We start from the raw sequence: 16,467 nt of genomic DNA, 5'->3' as shown, positions 1-16,467 counted from the left end.
ACTGTAATTTGTCTATTCTTAAAGTGACACCTCCATGTATAATCAGTGGTTGGAAAGCTGCCTAACCACCACTCGTGAGCACTTTCACGTCACTCTGAAGGCCTTCTGTGATTTGAAAAGTAAATCATTGAATTAGTAAGGAACTGTAAGTAAGTATATCATACAATATGGCACAGTGTGTATGTGGATGGGTAAAAAACAAGACAATATATTTGGATTTTGTGAAACTGAAAGACATTTCTAGTGAACCTGGGTGCTGTGTATTATAATATACCACTATATATATATATGTGGTGTTAAAAAATTTTTATGTTTCAGAGCAGAATAAGTTGATACAATATCGACAGACAAACATTGTTTCTAATTGGTTAGAAGATAGTGAGTGCATTAATGTGCGTTCATCACAACTGGGATCTCAGTATAAATCACCTATGTAGATTTAATAAAAGTCCTAGAATAGTTTATAAAAACACCCAATAAGAGCTCTTTGAGTGTTTTATTTTTTTTTTTAACTTTAAAAGTGAGTGTAAGTCATATGATAATTTACTCTTAATAGCACTGAAAAAAGCATAAAACCCTTAAATCTGCATACAAGGATAAAACTATTCTTGTTCTTACTTTGCAGTATGGCATCACCACATTGAAGTGATCTCACAGAATTGGGTTTTGAGAAGTCCGACTTTCAAATTGCAAACTGAATGGAATGAATTTGTCCTACTCAGAGACCAGAAACTTCCCACTTCCCAACTGATCATGAGAATGCAGGGCATTTATTTATACTCCCATATACAGTGCTTGTGAAAAAGTAAAAGTAAAAAAAAAAAGGGATCTCCATGACCCTGTGTTGGATAAGCGGTAGGGAAAATGAATGGATTTGAAGTATAGACAGCATGACCGTCTGAGCCACGCTGTAATAGAAGATGAATCAACACCTATCATTTGAGCTGCCATCCAATGATGAGCCATCAACTTGCAGCACATACTGTTTTGCATTTTACTGAAATCTCTTTACAGAAGGTTAATGAATAGCATCAGCCACAAAACTGAAGGCACTGATAAAGCACATGCACTGCTTCCAGCTACAGCATAAAACCCACATTAGGTTTCATGATATATTAAGAGCTTAATTATTTAGTTATAGATCACATCATTCATTAAAGCAAAGAATTTGAGTTTAGTGCTGCATGGATTGCAATCATATAGAAAGACATATGGCGTAGAACAAGATCTTTAAACTTATCTGTAACTACAGCCTTTGCAGCTAGCTGTCTGATATTATTTTCTACAAAGATATTATATTAGTCCTCAAGCAATGCTGATCTGTTTTCTTTTCCTGTTTTCTGCCTGGCTTCATCCCAAGCTCTATGGCATACTCATAAATACCTAAGGATAAACATAAAGCCTAATGATTATACCTTTAGGAACTGTGAATTTATTCCCCACTGCATATCAGTATGATATAAAGAGCAGCAAAATTTTCTTTGTAAAGAATGTTCTTTTCAGTATGTCTTAACCTCAACACCAACATGGTGACACTTTACGCTGCTCATAAGTCTCTTCTTCAAAGATAGGCACAGTTAAACCCTCTGTCTGCCTCCGTGAGGGATTTACATAGAAATAAGCATACAAATTCTTAGATCAGTGTTCATGATGACACAGCCCTGGCCAATTATTATGCAAAAAATATTTACTTGCCTTTATTATACTGCATGTGTCTAATGGGTTCTGACTGTAATCCACTATTACCGGATGAAATCTTTAAATCTATTTATTTTTAAAGCTGAACAGAAATGATAATATTTCTGGGGGGCACAGTGGCTTAGTGGTTTGACTTTTGACTAGCACCTCCGTGGTTAGGGGATTTGATTCCCACCTCTGCCCTATGTGCGCAAAGTTTGGATGTTCTTCCTGTGCTTCTGAGGTTTCCTCTGGGTTTCCTCCCCCAGTCCAAGGACATGTGCTTTAGGCTGATTGGCATCTCTAAATTGTCTGTAGTGTGTGAATGAGTGTGAGAGTGTGTGTGCGATTGTACCTTGCGATGGGTTTGCACCCTGTCCAAGGTGTTCCCAGCCTCGTGCTCCGAGTTCCCTGGAATAGGCTCCAGGCTCCCCATGACCCTGTGTAGAATAAGCAAATGGGTGGATGGATGGATGAATGGATAATATTTCTAGGTGGATAAAGACCATTGTAAGGCCTGGTCTGAACAAATATGGCTACCACCAGATGCTAGAATTTGGGCATTCATCTCAAATTTGCAAAGGCCCAGTTACATAAAATTTCTTGCTTACAAAGGTTTGGATAATCCACTAACATGACAATGATGACAACAGTTCTCCAAGTTCTGTTTTGAATTTGATGTAGAGATAATAAACACATTCAGTTTCTATTTTTAGCATTTTTTAAATAAGCCTTGTGATCAGTGACTCAGACAAGAAGGGGTAAATAAAATAACAATTCTATGAAAGTCTGTGAAAACTCTTCCTTTTCTGACCTATACTAGTCTAGTCTCTAGTCTAAGAAGATGCCATCAGGCAAATCATTTACATAAATCCATGGGATTGGATAAGTCATAACAGATGATCTGCTACCAAAGCTGCACAGGTTTATGTTTAGAAAACTGGAGGCACTGAACTATGGCCAGTTTTTATTCATACATTAATCACCTCTGCAACAGTATATTTAGAGTGCTCGGTTCTATGGCCAATAGACGCTATGTTTAGTTTCTCTTCCAAAGGCATTTTGTTGAGAGAAAAAAAAAGATGACCGAGTAAAAAACACACCTCATTCAAGTTCATTACACCCACAACTGTATTTCATGTGTTATGGATGTCACAACAAAGTGAGCTGAAAAAAACACTATATGGCCAAAAGTAAGACACCTGACCATCCCACTGATATGTGGGTGTTCCCCAAACTGTTGATACAAAGTTGAAAGCACATGATTGTCTAGAGTGTCTTTGTATGCTGTAGCATTGAGATTTCCCTTCACTGAAATTAAAAGGCCCAACATGTTCCAGCATGACAATGCCCCATGTACAAAGTGAGCTACCTGAAGACATGGTTTTGCCAAGGTTGGAGTGGAAGAACTCAATGGCCTATACAGAGCCCTGACCTCAACCCCACTGAACTCTTTTAGGATGAATTGCAATGCTGTCTGTGTTCCAGGCCTCCTCAACCAACATCAGTGCCTGACCTCACTAATACTCTTTTGACTGAATGGACAAATCTCACAGCCATGCTCTAAAATCTAGTGGAAACCCTTCCCAGAAAAGTGGAGGTTATTATAACAGCAAAGGGGAATTAAATCTGGAATGGGATGCCCAAAAAGCAAAAATGGATGTGATGGTCCACAAACCTTTGGCTGTATAGAGCATCAAACCAAATGGAGAACAAATTTGAGGGGTGTTTCACACAGTGTAATCACCTGGTATGACTGTCACTTGCACCTTCATGAATCTACAATCCGGAATAAAAATAAATCAACCCAACCATTCTGTATAATATCCTTATGACCGTTAGTGGTGTGGTTGTTCTTGTTTCTAAAAAAAATTAACAGCAAATAAACAGAAGTGCATTAAAAAAAATAAACCTACTACTGAAAAGACAGGGTGGGCTTAACCCTGGTAGCCCATTTAAACCAGCCACCTCTGCTCATGTTGTCTCAGTGAGTTTTCTTTCTTGCCACTTTCGCCTCTGGTCTGCTCATTAGGGATCTACATTTACATCCGGATTTCTGTAAAGCTGCTTCATGACAGTGTCTACTGTTAAAGTGCACAATACAAATAAAACTGAATGAAATTGAATGCTGGGAAATTATAGGAAATAAGGAACATACAGTATGAGCTGGTCATTAGTGCACTCGTTCAGATGTTGCTTTATTGTGTTGTCAATAAGTATCTAGGGACTTCCTGTCATGTCCTAATTACCCATTCTGTTAATCCATCCTTCCTGCCAACCTATATTAGATGAAAGCACTGTGGTATATGTGTGGGCGTGTGGTCCTTCTACATAAATGCAGAGCTTATAGTCTCAGAGGGTTTGGGGTATGAAGGTTGGTTGTATTGTTCCCTAATGGTGAAGTATGGATGGCTCACTGGATTTTGAAGTCAGCATTTGTCATAAGAAACTGTGTCAGATTTGCCTTTGGGAGAAACCTGCTCCATTGCTTCAAAACCTAAATTACGTATGTGTGTGTGTGTGTGTGTGTGTGTGTGTGTGTGTGTGTGTGTGTGTGTGTGTGTCTAATTATGGGAAAAGGATCAAATCTGGATTGATAGTACATTCTGCAATACAGTCCAGGTAAGTGAGAGGTAGTCTGACAAGCTATCTTAATAAAATTTATATATGATCAAACCTGATGGTTAAGCCATCTAATAATTGGTTAAATAGAAGAATAACTGCAATGTAAACCCTTCATTACCTTCACACATACACACACACACACACACACACACACACACACACACACACACACACACACACACACACACACACACACACACACACACACACACAGAGCAAGAACCGAAGTGACAGACAATGAGTTTACTGTTTGGATTATGTGTATCAGCAAAACTGATTTGGACAAATGTGTCCAGGGACATCCCCACGCCCTGCAATTCTGGTGCTCAGGAAATGTCCTGTCTCTTTTCATTAAGTTGTTTTTGACCACACCCAAAACACATATGCTGTCTCTCATCCACACGTACAAAATGCACTGGAACTTTAGCAAGTAGGGATGCCGAAATGTACCAATCTCATGCGATACTGTATGTCTCCCTAAAAGGGCTGAACTCAGGATGGGTATCAGATAAGATCTGAAATCCATTGACATGTTCTATGCTATGGATATGGATGATGTTGACTGACATATTACGGAAATATATCCTCAACACAAGACATCTTAAATCACACTGCTATCATACCTGCTGCACATACCTTGGCAACAGGCAGCATATTGAGGAGTATTAGATATCACTGATAATCATAGCTCTGAGGTGTGCATTTGTGTATGCGTGTGTATATTACACCCAGATGGCCAAGCTTGCTCTCGATGTTTTGGGGAAAGGCAAGTTTAAGACTCTCCACAGGAGACTGTAACACTGTTATTGAGCAATATGCCATTTTTACACTTCCTACCACACTCTGTCACCAACCACCACTACCGAAACATGCACATGACAAACAGCAAATAATAGAAATACAAATGTGAGATGAGAAAGAAAGTGTTCACAGAAAGACCAGTCTCCCTCCTCTATTTAACACTGTTCATTTCCAGCAGTATGCTGTCAAATCTGTTTGCTGTATGAAACCAAGACTTAGCTCCCTGTTGAGACAATCCATGTAGACTTCCTTTTCATCTCTTTCCTCACTCTTTCTTTCCACTTCCTGACTCTCTTGCACCGTTTCTGTTCTTTAAAAGATGTACCGTAAGAGTGTTAGGGGGAAATAGCAATGAATACATTCCAGGAATAAGAGAAATTAAAGAAACAAAAGGGACATTTAAACTAATAATTAACTAATAATTAATTATGTGCTCAACCTGACCTGTGCAAAAGGGGGGTTTTTTTCGTTTTTTTTTTTTTTTTTTTTTTTTTGCGTATGAAAAATGTCATAATATGATAACATAATAGTGTTTTAGTACAATCATGGTTACTGTGCTATTCAGTCATGTTCTAACTATGTAAAACCACTGTAATTTCATAGTTAAATATAGTGAAACTGTGGCTGTGGCTTTAGTTTCCCTAAAGCATCATATTGTGATCATTTTAGTATCTTGTATATCAGCATTTGATACCTAAGATGGCCATAAATTACTACAGGAAAGCCATAGTGTGTTAAAACTATACTGTATCATAATTAAAGCATGTCATAATTACAATACAACTTTTGTATGCAATATTGTTGTATAAAGGTTGTATAAAAGATCAGGGATCCCTAAGTTAGAAGAATGTAAGAACCCTAAATAAGAATGAAGATTTGAAATCGCATATGCTATACTGATGTAAGTTTAGTTCACTTATAGCCTATGTGTGTGTTTCAGGTGGTGGACCTGTACTGGGGTGTGGACCCTGAAGAGTGGGACAGTCCAGAACTACAGAGACTGCGGATGAAGCTTCTAGAAGAATGCCTGAAGACATCTGCAGGTCCATGCTTTGTTGTGGGTATATATGAGCTTCTACCAACCCCCCTTACCAGTAAAATGACAACCTATTATTGTATAATGCTTACCAATTAACCTAAAAACACATTATAACCCTTAATTATGCACACACACACACACACACACACACACACACACACACACACACACACACATATATATATATATATATATACTCTATTGTCTACTCTATATAAAGAAAAGCAGTTTGTCTCAAATTGACATTAGTAAGATGGTAAGGTTATAAATTGTTTTGATGTGAATTGTTTTGATGTGCTCCACAAGTGTGTGGCTAAAAAAAAGATTTAGACTGTCATGTGCAGGAGTTAATGTCAGAATGTCAGTTGATAATTGCTCAACTGAAGATGGAGTATAGTAGTCACGAGCATGTCACTTCTAATGTGGTTTAAGCATGTTACAGTACTCAGCTTGTGATTCTAGTGCGTGATTCTAGTGCATGATTCTAATGTTTTACACATCTCTCACTTCTTACACACTGTTGGCAGGTAATAATGGCAATAGGTTAAAGAAAACCAGGATAACTATTCTGTTTAAGGGGCAACGCAGCATGTTGAATGTCTGCCAAGGCAATATGGAGTGGAAGGCGGAGTGTTGAAAGACCAGTGAGGCAGAGCATCGGAAAACTGGTGAGGCAGGCTAATGGAAAACCAGTGAGGCACAGTGTTGGAAGGAGCAAGGCAGATTATTGGAAGAACAGCAAGGCTGAGTATTGGAAGACTAGACAGGTGGAGTACTGAAAGTCTAATGAAGACTAATGAGTGTTAAAAGACAGTTGAGGTAGAGTGCTGGAAAAACAGTGAGTCAAAGTGTTAGAAGACCAGCGAGGCAGAATGTTGGAAGACTGGTCAGGAAGAGTACTGGAAGACCAGTGAGACAGCATGTTAGAAGATTATTGAGGCAGGGTGTTGGAAGACCGGCAAGGCAGAGTGTTCAAAGACCAGCAAAGCAGATTGTTGTAAAGCCTGTGAGGCAGAGTGCTAGAGGACCAGTGAGGCAGAGTATTTTAAGACCAGTGAGACAAAGTGTTGGAAGACAGGAGAGAAACTGCATGTGACAAGTATTAACAGCATCTAAAATCAAAAGTGACCATTGTCTACTTTGAAATGATTAATTTACATCCATAGTCATTTTATGCATGATTCATCAAAATGTAATTATCGCTAAATGTCTTCTGAATTTTGATTACACCACCATGGGTTTGGCGGGGGAAAATATTACTCACCACTAACATTATGCCATGTTTCATTTCCCTTTACTCCCACAACACCAGCTATTCCAAATGTAATGTATCTCCAAATTTGGAAGTATGTTACTCTACAAAATAAAAAATGTCTTCCCGTTATCTTTATAATGTGTGTTCGAACCTCTACCTGAACACAGATGCTTGGTATTCTATCTGCCACAATGTTATGTGCAATGCATTAAAGATGTGCAATTAATTGTATGCTAATCAAAATCTGTCTCTGTAATTGACACATCCTTTGAGTAGTCTGCTGCCTTGTAATGAACAACGTCTACTTAAGGACAAGGCTTTTCGTCGACAGCAGGAGTGCTCTGAACAATCTCAGGTGTTCCCGCTGAACATCTGGATGAATCCCAGATGCCATACAGCCTTAATGAACTTTAGACAAGTGCAATGACAAGCACTAATAACTGTTGTTTTTAAAAACTGTAATAAAAAATTTGGCTGACATAAAGGACACATTTTAGTAATAATCACTGTCCTCTGGTGGGTGTGAGTGTGTGTGTCAGTGTGTGTAGTGCTGATCGCTGTCAGGTCGAGTGCAGATGAGAGATCAGTGCACAGGTGTGGGTGAGATGGATGTTAAATGATTAAAATGTAAATGAGTGATGTGGGTGAGGGATAGGAAGATAATTGGAGTCAGAGAATGACAAGCAGAGTGAGTGGAGAGAAAGAGAGCTGGGAATACCGTTGGTCCCTCGTCCTCCCACTGTCCTCCTTCTCATTATGATAGCTCTCTCCTTCTATCTCATGCAGTCTCCCACACATTGTCTACGTCTCTTGACTGTCTGTGTCTCGGTCACATGCTTACAGGACACACAGAATCCTCTGTCTTTCTCTTTCAATACTTCAATAGCTATCCTTCATTTTGCTGCCTTCCCCTTCATAACTCTCTCTGGTACTCGAACATCCCTTTTCTAATTTAATCTGGGTTTCTCATTTTCTCTCTCCTTTCCCCTTATCTTATCTGTGTTTTCAGTCATCTGTCTTTCTCCCACTCTCACGCCTTATTTAATAGATCTTGTCACTCTCTCAATCTCTCTTCCTGTCACTCTCTCCTACTTCACTCCTCCTATTCTCACACATCTATATCCTTCCTGTCCTCCAGCAAATCCCAAGTTCCTCTTGCCCTCTTTCAAGCTCCCTCTCTCAGATCGATGAAATATGTAATCTCTTTCTCGGCTCAAACTGCTCTGGTTTCTGCCATGGCTGAATTAAACTAGGCGAAAGCCTGTATTTAAACATCTGCTGTCTCTATAACATAATGGAAAACATTATGTGAAACTATCCTTGGAAGTTGGACGCATTCAGAATATTAACCATCCTTTTTTTTTTGGTAACTATTTTGTTTTGCTAAAATGATCAAACATGGTTCTGTTATTTTTCCATAATTGCTTATTAGAGTTTGGGAAAAGTTTCTTTCTGAGGCATTCAGAGTCTGGAGACACCCTGGCTAGCATGCTCTAGCCAAAAATCTGCTTTATTATTCCCTAAGAGAATGAGGTCACAGCTCAGAACTGTGAGATGTGCTTTGCTGTTTATCTAGGGAGAGAGTTCAGACGTTTGGATTCTCCAAAAACGTGAATCCCAGTGGAAGTGATGCAAAACAGGTAAAAGGTTGAAGGGAAAACCCATACAGACTTCCCTGCTTTGGATACCCAAGCAGCAAATTCTGCCCTATTTGCAAGCTATGTAAAATACTGATGTTTTCTTAGCACTCCACAAAATAAGACGACAAGCCATCTTCCCTGAACCTCTCGGTGTGTGCTTTTAGATACTTGATATGTGAGGTGTCTGGAAACAGTGACAGTCGACAGCCCTCACTGTTGTTGTGATGCGCCATTGCTGGGAGTTATGTATGTATTCAGGACTGTTTATTGTAAACTGGGAACCCAGTGTTTGATCAGGGAAGGAGAAAAGACAAGAGTAGGGGGTTGCAGTTGACAGTTCTGGGTTGCATGTGTCAGTTTGAGTCTCCAGAGAGGGACTCTTTGCAGATTGAAGCTGTTTAATCTGACTATGACAGCCTGCAAGTGAGAGAGAGAGAGAGAGAGACAGTAGGAGAGACAAAAAGAAGAGAAGTGAGGACATATTAAAATAAAAATAAAAAGTCATAGCACTGAAGCTCTGAATCTTTCATAGGACCTATTTTCAGTAATTATGAGCAGTTTTGGGTGTTGAAGCCCTGCATGAGCCACTCTTCTATCATATGTATCTTTTTTTTTTTTTTTTTTTTTTTTTTTACGTTTTATTTTAAGCCGATATTATTAATATAATTTCTAAACAGTCAATACGAGTAACTGCTTTAGGTAAAGAAACTGAGCATGACCCAAATGCTTTTAAATTCTCACTAAGCCTCTGACACCTCTTTAAATAAAAAGACTCAGGGGTTTCTTTCAGTTAAGAGACAGAAACATCAAAGCTCTTGTTAGAGAAGAAGTGCAGCTGACACACAGTCACAGAGCCTCAGGCACAATGAGGTGGTGGAAGAGAAGGAAAAGGAGAGAATAGACTGAGGAAAACAGAAAGGAGAAGAAAGTACAGTTCAGACACACTCCTCAAACCACTTCAAAGGACAGCGACTACATACAACTGTGTATTACTACACAAGAAACAACAGAAATGCTTCTAGGGATATAATGTAGTTTACCACAATATACTCTTTAGAGAATACTGTCAAAATGACAAATTTAAAAGAAGTACACTTATGTCAGCCAAAATGTCCGTTTATCGTGTGAAGCCTCCCAGCACCCTAAAAACAAGACAAGACAACCAATTATTATTATATTCCTCCCTTGGCTCCTTTGTGTATCCCTAAAATAAAAGTATTTCAGCTGAGCACAAAATTATCTTTATACTATCTTTATACTAGGATAAGACAGAACAAATAATTATACTGAGAATTCTCACAATTCACTGATTTACCTCATCCCAATTAGGTCAGACTTTAGAAACAACGACCAAGTTGATATTTGATTGCATCAGCCATATCGGTGTCTTGCTCCCATGAATCTGTCCATGAATATAACAGGGCAACTTCTAATTGGTTCATTGAGATCTGAGCACTTCGTAGGACGCCAATGACTAAGCAAGCTGCCTAAATTTTTCAAGGGCTCTTCATTTTTAATCAAACAACCAACTTTCACCAATAATTGCAAAAAATATCATATAATAATCAGGTATTTCATCCTCACCTAGGTAGATATTGGATATCTATTATTATCCAATTGTCTCAGACACACCATCCATCCATTTTCCATACCGCTTATCCTACACAGGGTCATGGGAGAGTTTGGAGTCTATCCCAGAGAGCTCAGGGCACAAGGCAGGGGACCCCCTGAACAGGATGCCAACCCATCACAGGGCACAACCACTAAGAACAGCTTACAAGGCATGTCTTTGGACTGGGGGAGGAAACTGGTGTACCTGCAGGAAACCCCAGAAACACAGGGAGAACATGCAAACTCCTCACACACAGGGTGGAGGCAGGATTTAAAACCCCAACTCCAGAGGTGCAAAGCAAACGTGCCAACCACTAAGTCACTGTGCCCCCTCAGACATACCAGTATTCATAAAAAGACTTGCAAATTCTACAAAGATGCAACCTAATAGTTCTTTTCCAACACTTTACAAACCATTGTGCACCATGTAATTTATCCTCAAAAGGAGAACCAACTACAGGCCAAAGAACAGGTACCTTGTCACCTGAAAAAAAGAAAAAAAAAAACGTGTTTTTTTTTTTTTTTTTTTTTTTGGCAAGTATTAATTTTCCCATTTCCACATGACTAAAAGCACACACACCTTGCAGCCAAACACTAAATCTTTTGAGCTGAAACCAGCACTTTCCTGAACCACCTCCCAAGCAGCTCCCATTCACACAATAAACATGCTGTGTTTACTGAAAGTTGAGAAGTGTACACTGTACACCTGGTTTTATAAGATAAAATATATCATTTTTGATGTGGTTTTATAAGATAAAATATTACTACTGTCTTCCATCCACCCACAATACATGAGCATATCCCACTTGTACAATCAATATAATTGTACATATCATCTGGTGATTTTTTTTTGTATATTCACTCTGAAATGAATTACTGGCTATACCAGGATGACACTAAATGTATTTAATAAAAACCAAATCATTTTCCAACCTCACCTGTTAGCCGACTTATTTATATAACTGGGTTTTGAATCATTTTAGAGCTTGAATATTTCAGATTGAACTGAAGTCAGGTTTAATTAAAGTATACCAGGTGAGCTTGATCAAATAAACACATGTTCATTTCATATATACAGAACACAGAGAGAAGTTAATCAAACACGGAAAAGCAAAAACTCATCTGAAAACTCAAAAACATCTTATCTCTAAGCATCTCTGTATATCCCCGTCTGCCTAAATCCCCATGTCCAGGTCAGCGCTTCAAGGTGCTTCTTGTATGCAAATGCATGTATTACTCAACTGAAAGATAACGAGCTGATAAAGATCCATCTGCTCATTCTGATTCACGTTTACAAATTACAATGTTTACACTAAACTCTGTAACCTACACTTTAGTTCCAGGTTCCTATATGTGTAATTGTGATTATCAATGTTGTTTTGCTTTTTTAAATTGTCACTGATTTTTGCTTTACTTACTGGTAAATGCCTTTGATTATTTATCTGCAAATCAGGCATATCAGGCTGTTAAATTATTTGTAAAAAAAAAATACTTATAAAAATCGCCAATGTGCTTGAAGAAAGGCAAAGTAACATGGCAGAGAAAATCTAGTAACTATGGGGAAAAAATGAGCTGTGAACTGTATTTCACACAGGTATCACGTCACTGATCATACCTACAACATCTGATTTAATCAAATGTACATAACCAGGCAACATCTTTATTAAAAACATGGTTAAACCAAAGCGAAACACAAATAAACTTCATGTAATATTAATAGTCGAGCCCCAATTTGTTGCAATCCTAGCTTAAGCAACAACAAAGACAGACACACTGAATGAAAGAAAACTTCTCAATTTTGTTGGGCCCAAATGCATTAGCTTAAACTAAAAAGCCAAACATAAGCATGTGTAGGATGTGACAGTGTGTAGGATGTGACAAAAGTGTAAATGACAAAATTAAAATAAGACAAAATAGAAAAGAAGACCAGCCATCTTGTATAAGGCACGGTGACTCGGGTAAATATATTCACTGATAAAGACAGAGCTCTTCCTCCATTCACCTTAAACACACAAGATTCAAAACCCAAAGCAAGATGAGGCTAGAGGGTTGTCAGAACAGCTCCAATAAAAAAGCTGCACTGAAGTTTATATTTGTATTAGATTATGCAAAGAGACTTATTCACTTATACAGGTGAATTAGCAATAACAGGCCAACAAACTGCCATGAGTACTTTAAACATCCATACACACACCACTGGCCAAAGACAATATTGATTATTGTGGGAGCTTGTCAGAAGGCAGGTGGCACTGCTGGGCACACACACACACACACACACACACACAGTGAGGGGGAACAAGAGAGATCTGTGACTCTCATCTCCTCTCAGATACAGCATAATGCTCCACATTTCCCAAAAGATGTGTATATGTCAGAGGTATATCCTACCACATCGTATATGTTTTCCAATTTTTTTTTTTTAGATTCACTCTTTCTCTAAGTAGCACACATGCTGAGACAAGAGACTATAACTTTTGGAATGTATAAACCTGAAGATGAAGATGACCCAGTTCCAAAAATACATAAAATATGAAACTCTGGAATCTTTTTTCCTTTTACCCTTTTGTTGGATTTTTTTTTTTTTACATTTGTGTGTTTGTGTGTGTGTGTGTGTGTGTGTGTGTGTGTGTGTGTGTGTGTGTGTGTGTGTGTGTGTGTGTACAAATGAAAAGAATACCTCTAAATACAAGGTTTTCCTTTTTATAGTACGAGTTATGCACTTGATCACTATGTAAGTACTTTGTGATACTCATTAAGCAGCTCTAGGGAAAAAATGACAATAATACTGTATACTTTTTAAAACTTTAGTGTTCCTCTCATAAATATTAAAAGTGCAAAATACAGAGAGATTTTGCTTCAGCGGTTTTAAGATAATTTCCTTAATCTAGCTGTTAAAGCTCCATATTCTTAATATTTTTCACTACTAATTTTAAAAGGCATGAGTAGTAATGTAATAATGTTGGTAATAGCATGTCTCTTTCATTGTGTATGATTTCTCAAATTAAGTGGAAAATTCGAATAATTATGTTATTGTAATTCTTATGAAGGATGTTAGTAATTCTGGACACATCAGTGCATGGGATTTGCTTTATTGCCAGTAAAGCAGGCTGGTAGGTAATAGAGACTAAGTAGCAAATTTCCCCAGTGTTATCATGTTGTCTCAGTCAAGACAGGCTTACTTTATAGTATCCCCTCCTCATAATTGTGTCTTTCTTTTGTGTTCTGTGTTAGTAGGAAATGTGAAATTTATGTTCATGCTGTTGCTTAATATAGTTAAAGGTGAATGGGGAATTATGCAGAACATCATTAAGTTCAATTTAATGTGAATTATTTGGCTGAGGTAAAATGATGTGCCAGTGGCATTGGTTGTCACATGCTATTTAATGAAGTGTTTACTGGTCGTAGAAAGTGTTTACTAGTGTAGTCTTCTTTTCTTTGTATTTCTCGTCTCACAGGGTTTGGTGGGGGAGAAGTATGGCAGCATTCGTGTTCCAGGGGAGGTGGAATCGGCTGAGTTTGAAATGATTCTAGATGCAGCAGTGGAAGCAGGTCTGGATACACGAATCCTGGAGGAGTGGTACTGCCGGGATGAAAACTCAGTACCACCGGCATACTACCTCAAACCCAAAGCTGAGATGCTGAAAAACTATCAGAACTCGGTAAGGATGATAGACAATGTAGACATTTATGACATATTTCTAATGGGAGGTAAAGTTGATATTACCTGTTTCACCTAACACACACATTGGTATAAATAAAAATGGTATAATGTAAAATCATTGGAGATCAAGATTAGACCTGGACAACAACTTCTGTCCTGTATTGTAGTCCAATCTTGATCATTACACGTTCGTAGTGTACACTTGGTTGAATGTTTATTAGGGACACATCCAGCTTTTATTAAAGCAAGTATTTACCTAGGCAAAGATTCTTCAATACTGGTGGCATTGTGACAATATGTTGTTCCATGCATAAATGATTGTTTTACACAATTGCTAAAATGTTAGTTGTAAAATTGTAGTCTCAGTAGAATTGAGGTACAGGAATTATGCAAGCCACTGAAACAATTGCCACTTCCTTCCATATTTCAAGAATCATTCAGTAATGGCATATGACTTGGTAAAAAGTATATTGCTGGAATAATCTTTGAGTGTGGATGGACTGCAGCCATGAAAGAAGGAACTTAATAATAATGTTCAGATGAGATGTTCTAAGTGAGAAATCCAGTTGGACATTCCTGTGCGCCGAGAAAATGTGCATTCTTGTTTTTCACTGACCACATCAACACACAACATAGTCTTTGGCAATGCGTCCCATTCAAGTCAAAATCCGATAAGTGACGTAGCCCAATAAGCTGACACAAAGCATCAGAGCTGCTTCTTCTGGATGACATGGGACACCCCGATAACTGTTCTGTCCCATGTTCATCTGGCCACCCTATTGTCATAGAATGGCAACATGCAGCTAAATAAGTTGTAAGTGCGTCGATTTAAAACACAGCATGTGCAGCGCATTGTGTTTAACCGGCTGTAAATCAGCAGCAACATGAATGAAATGTAATTAGAGTATAGCACTTATAAAAGGAAGTGATATGCAGTAAACAAGCTGTGTGCACTTGAAAGCTGTGTGTAGATGTCTAATGTATTTTGTTACATTTTAAACCTTTACTTTGTAAAAAAAAATACAATTAATTGCATTTATGAGGGGAAGTTTTAAACTCACAGTCACCATTATATAATATTTTCTCACCATTACTGCCTCTTTAAATTAATCTTTTTTAAATCACCTGGGTCTCATCCAAGGCAAGACCTACAGTACTTTCTTTCCCAGTTTGTTATAGACTACAAACAAAGTATTTTCTTAAAGGTTTCATTCCTTTAATGTTTTGTATTTGTACTGGCTTTCATTTTACGCTTCAACTCTCTAAATGTCTGACTAATACCACACACTGCACGTTACATGACATGAGATATTACATGACATTATTGCAGTGTACAGTTTGGATGATGGTGGGGATGTAACTAACAAACTGGCACCTTGGTATATATCTTTTAAACTTGACGTCTTTACATGTTATTTACATGTTTTAAAAAATGCTGTCTTCAGCATGTGTTTTTTTGTGAACCAGATGAATGTAGAGACATAATCTCAAGGAACTTAACAACCATTTTGCACTACTTCATTTTACTTGTGCTACTTCATGTTGATTTAACTCAAAGAGAAACCTTGTGAATTATACATTTAGTGTTCCCTAGAGAGGCCATATAGACAAATTTGAACCCTGACTCTGAGACATATCATGTAAATGTCACAGTGTGCTAGACCAGTGGTTGAGGACCTCTCAGAAATTGCCTGACCCAAGAGAGCAAGCTGGTTTCCTGCAGGAGAGTTTATTAGGCTCATAAATTCAGTTTGTATTTCATTAAACCTTAGTACGAGCGCAGGATCTAGCATTGCTTGCTTTTTTCTGACTTTTAGATTTTTCTCTATCACTATCTCTTTTACTTTCTTTCTCCTGAATATGCAATCACCTACACGTCCACTCAGAGATACTTGCATTCTTCATCTATGTATCTCTCTTTTTCTGTCTTTCCTTCATACTCATATGCTGAGTGAAAAAAGACACAATGCCAGGCCCATGTCATGGCACATATATAAAGCAGGTCTCAACACACACTGTAGTTTGTTGTTTGTGTTAAGAAGGAGTTCTGCTGTGGCTCTGCTGGACTAAAATGAGAAAAAACAGCAGGATTTGAATTTCTGCCTGTATTCAGCAAAAAAAAAGATCTGGCCCAATGTAAATTGCCCCCTCCTTCTAT

The 16,467-nt window shown here is 38.1% G+C and overlaps 1 protein-coding gene across 1 annotated transcript in view; it reads left to right on the top strand.

The window, feature by feature from the left end:
• The window catches only part of LOC108268001 (NACHT and WD repeat domain-containing protein 2), a 52,433-nt gene that overhangs the window by 23,126 nt on the left and 12,840 nt on the right, over window positions 1-16,467 (top strand). Inside the window, exons 4-5 of the mRNA XM_017472628.3 lie at window positions 6,044-6,160; window positions 14,104-14,307. Coding sequence (XP_017328117.2) covers window positions 6,044-6,160; window positions 14,104-14,307 — 321 coding nt within the window. The remainder of the gene's footprint in view (window positions 1-6,043; window positions 6,161-14,103; window positions 14,308-16,467) is intronic.

The sequence above is a fragment of the Ictalurus punctatus genome, chromosome 7 (genome assembly GCF_001660625.3).
Source record: "Ictalurus punctatus breed USDA103 chromosome 7, Coco_2.0, whole genome shotgun sequence".
NCBI lineage: Eukaryota > Metazoa > Chordata > Actinopteri > Siluriformes > Ictaluridae > Ictalurus > Ictalurus punctatus.
Note: the sequence above shows the minus strand (reverse complement) of the source record. Positions and strands in the feature narration are given on the sequence as shown.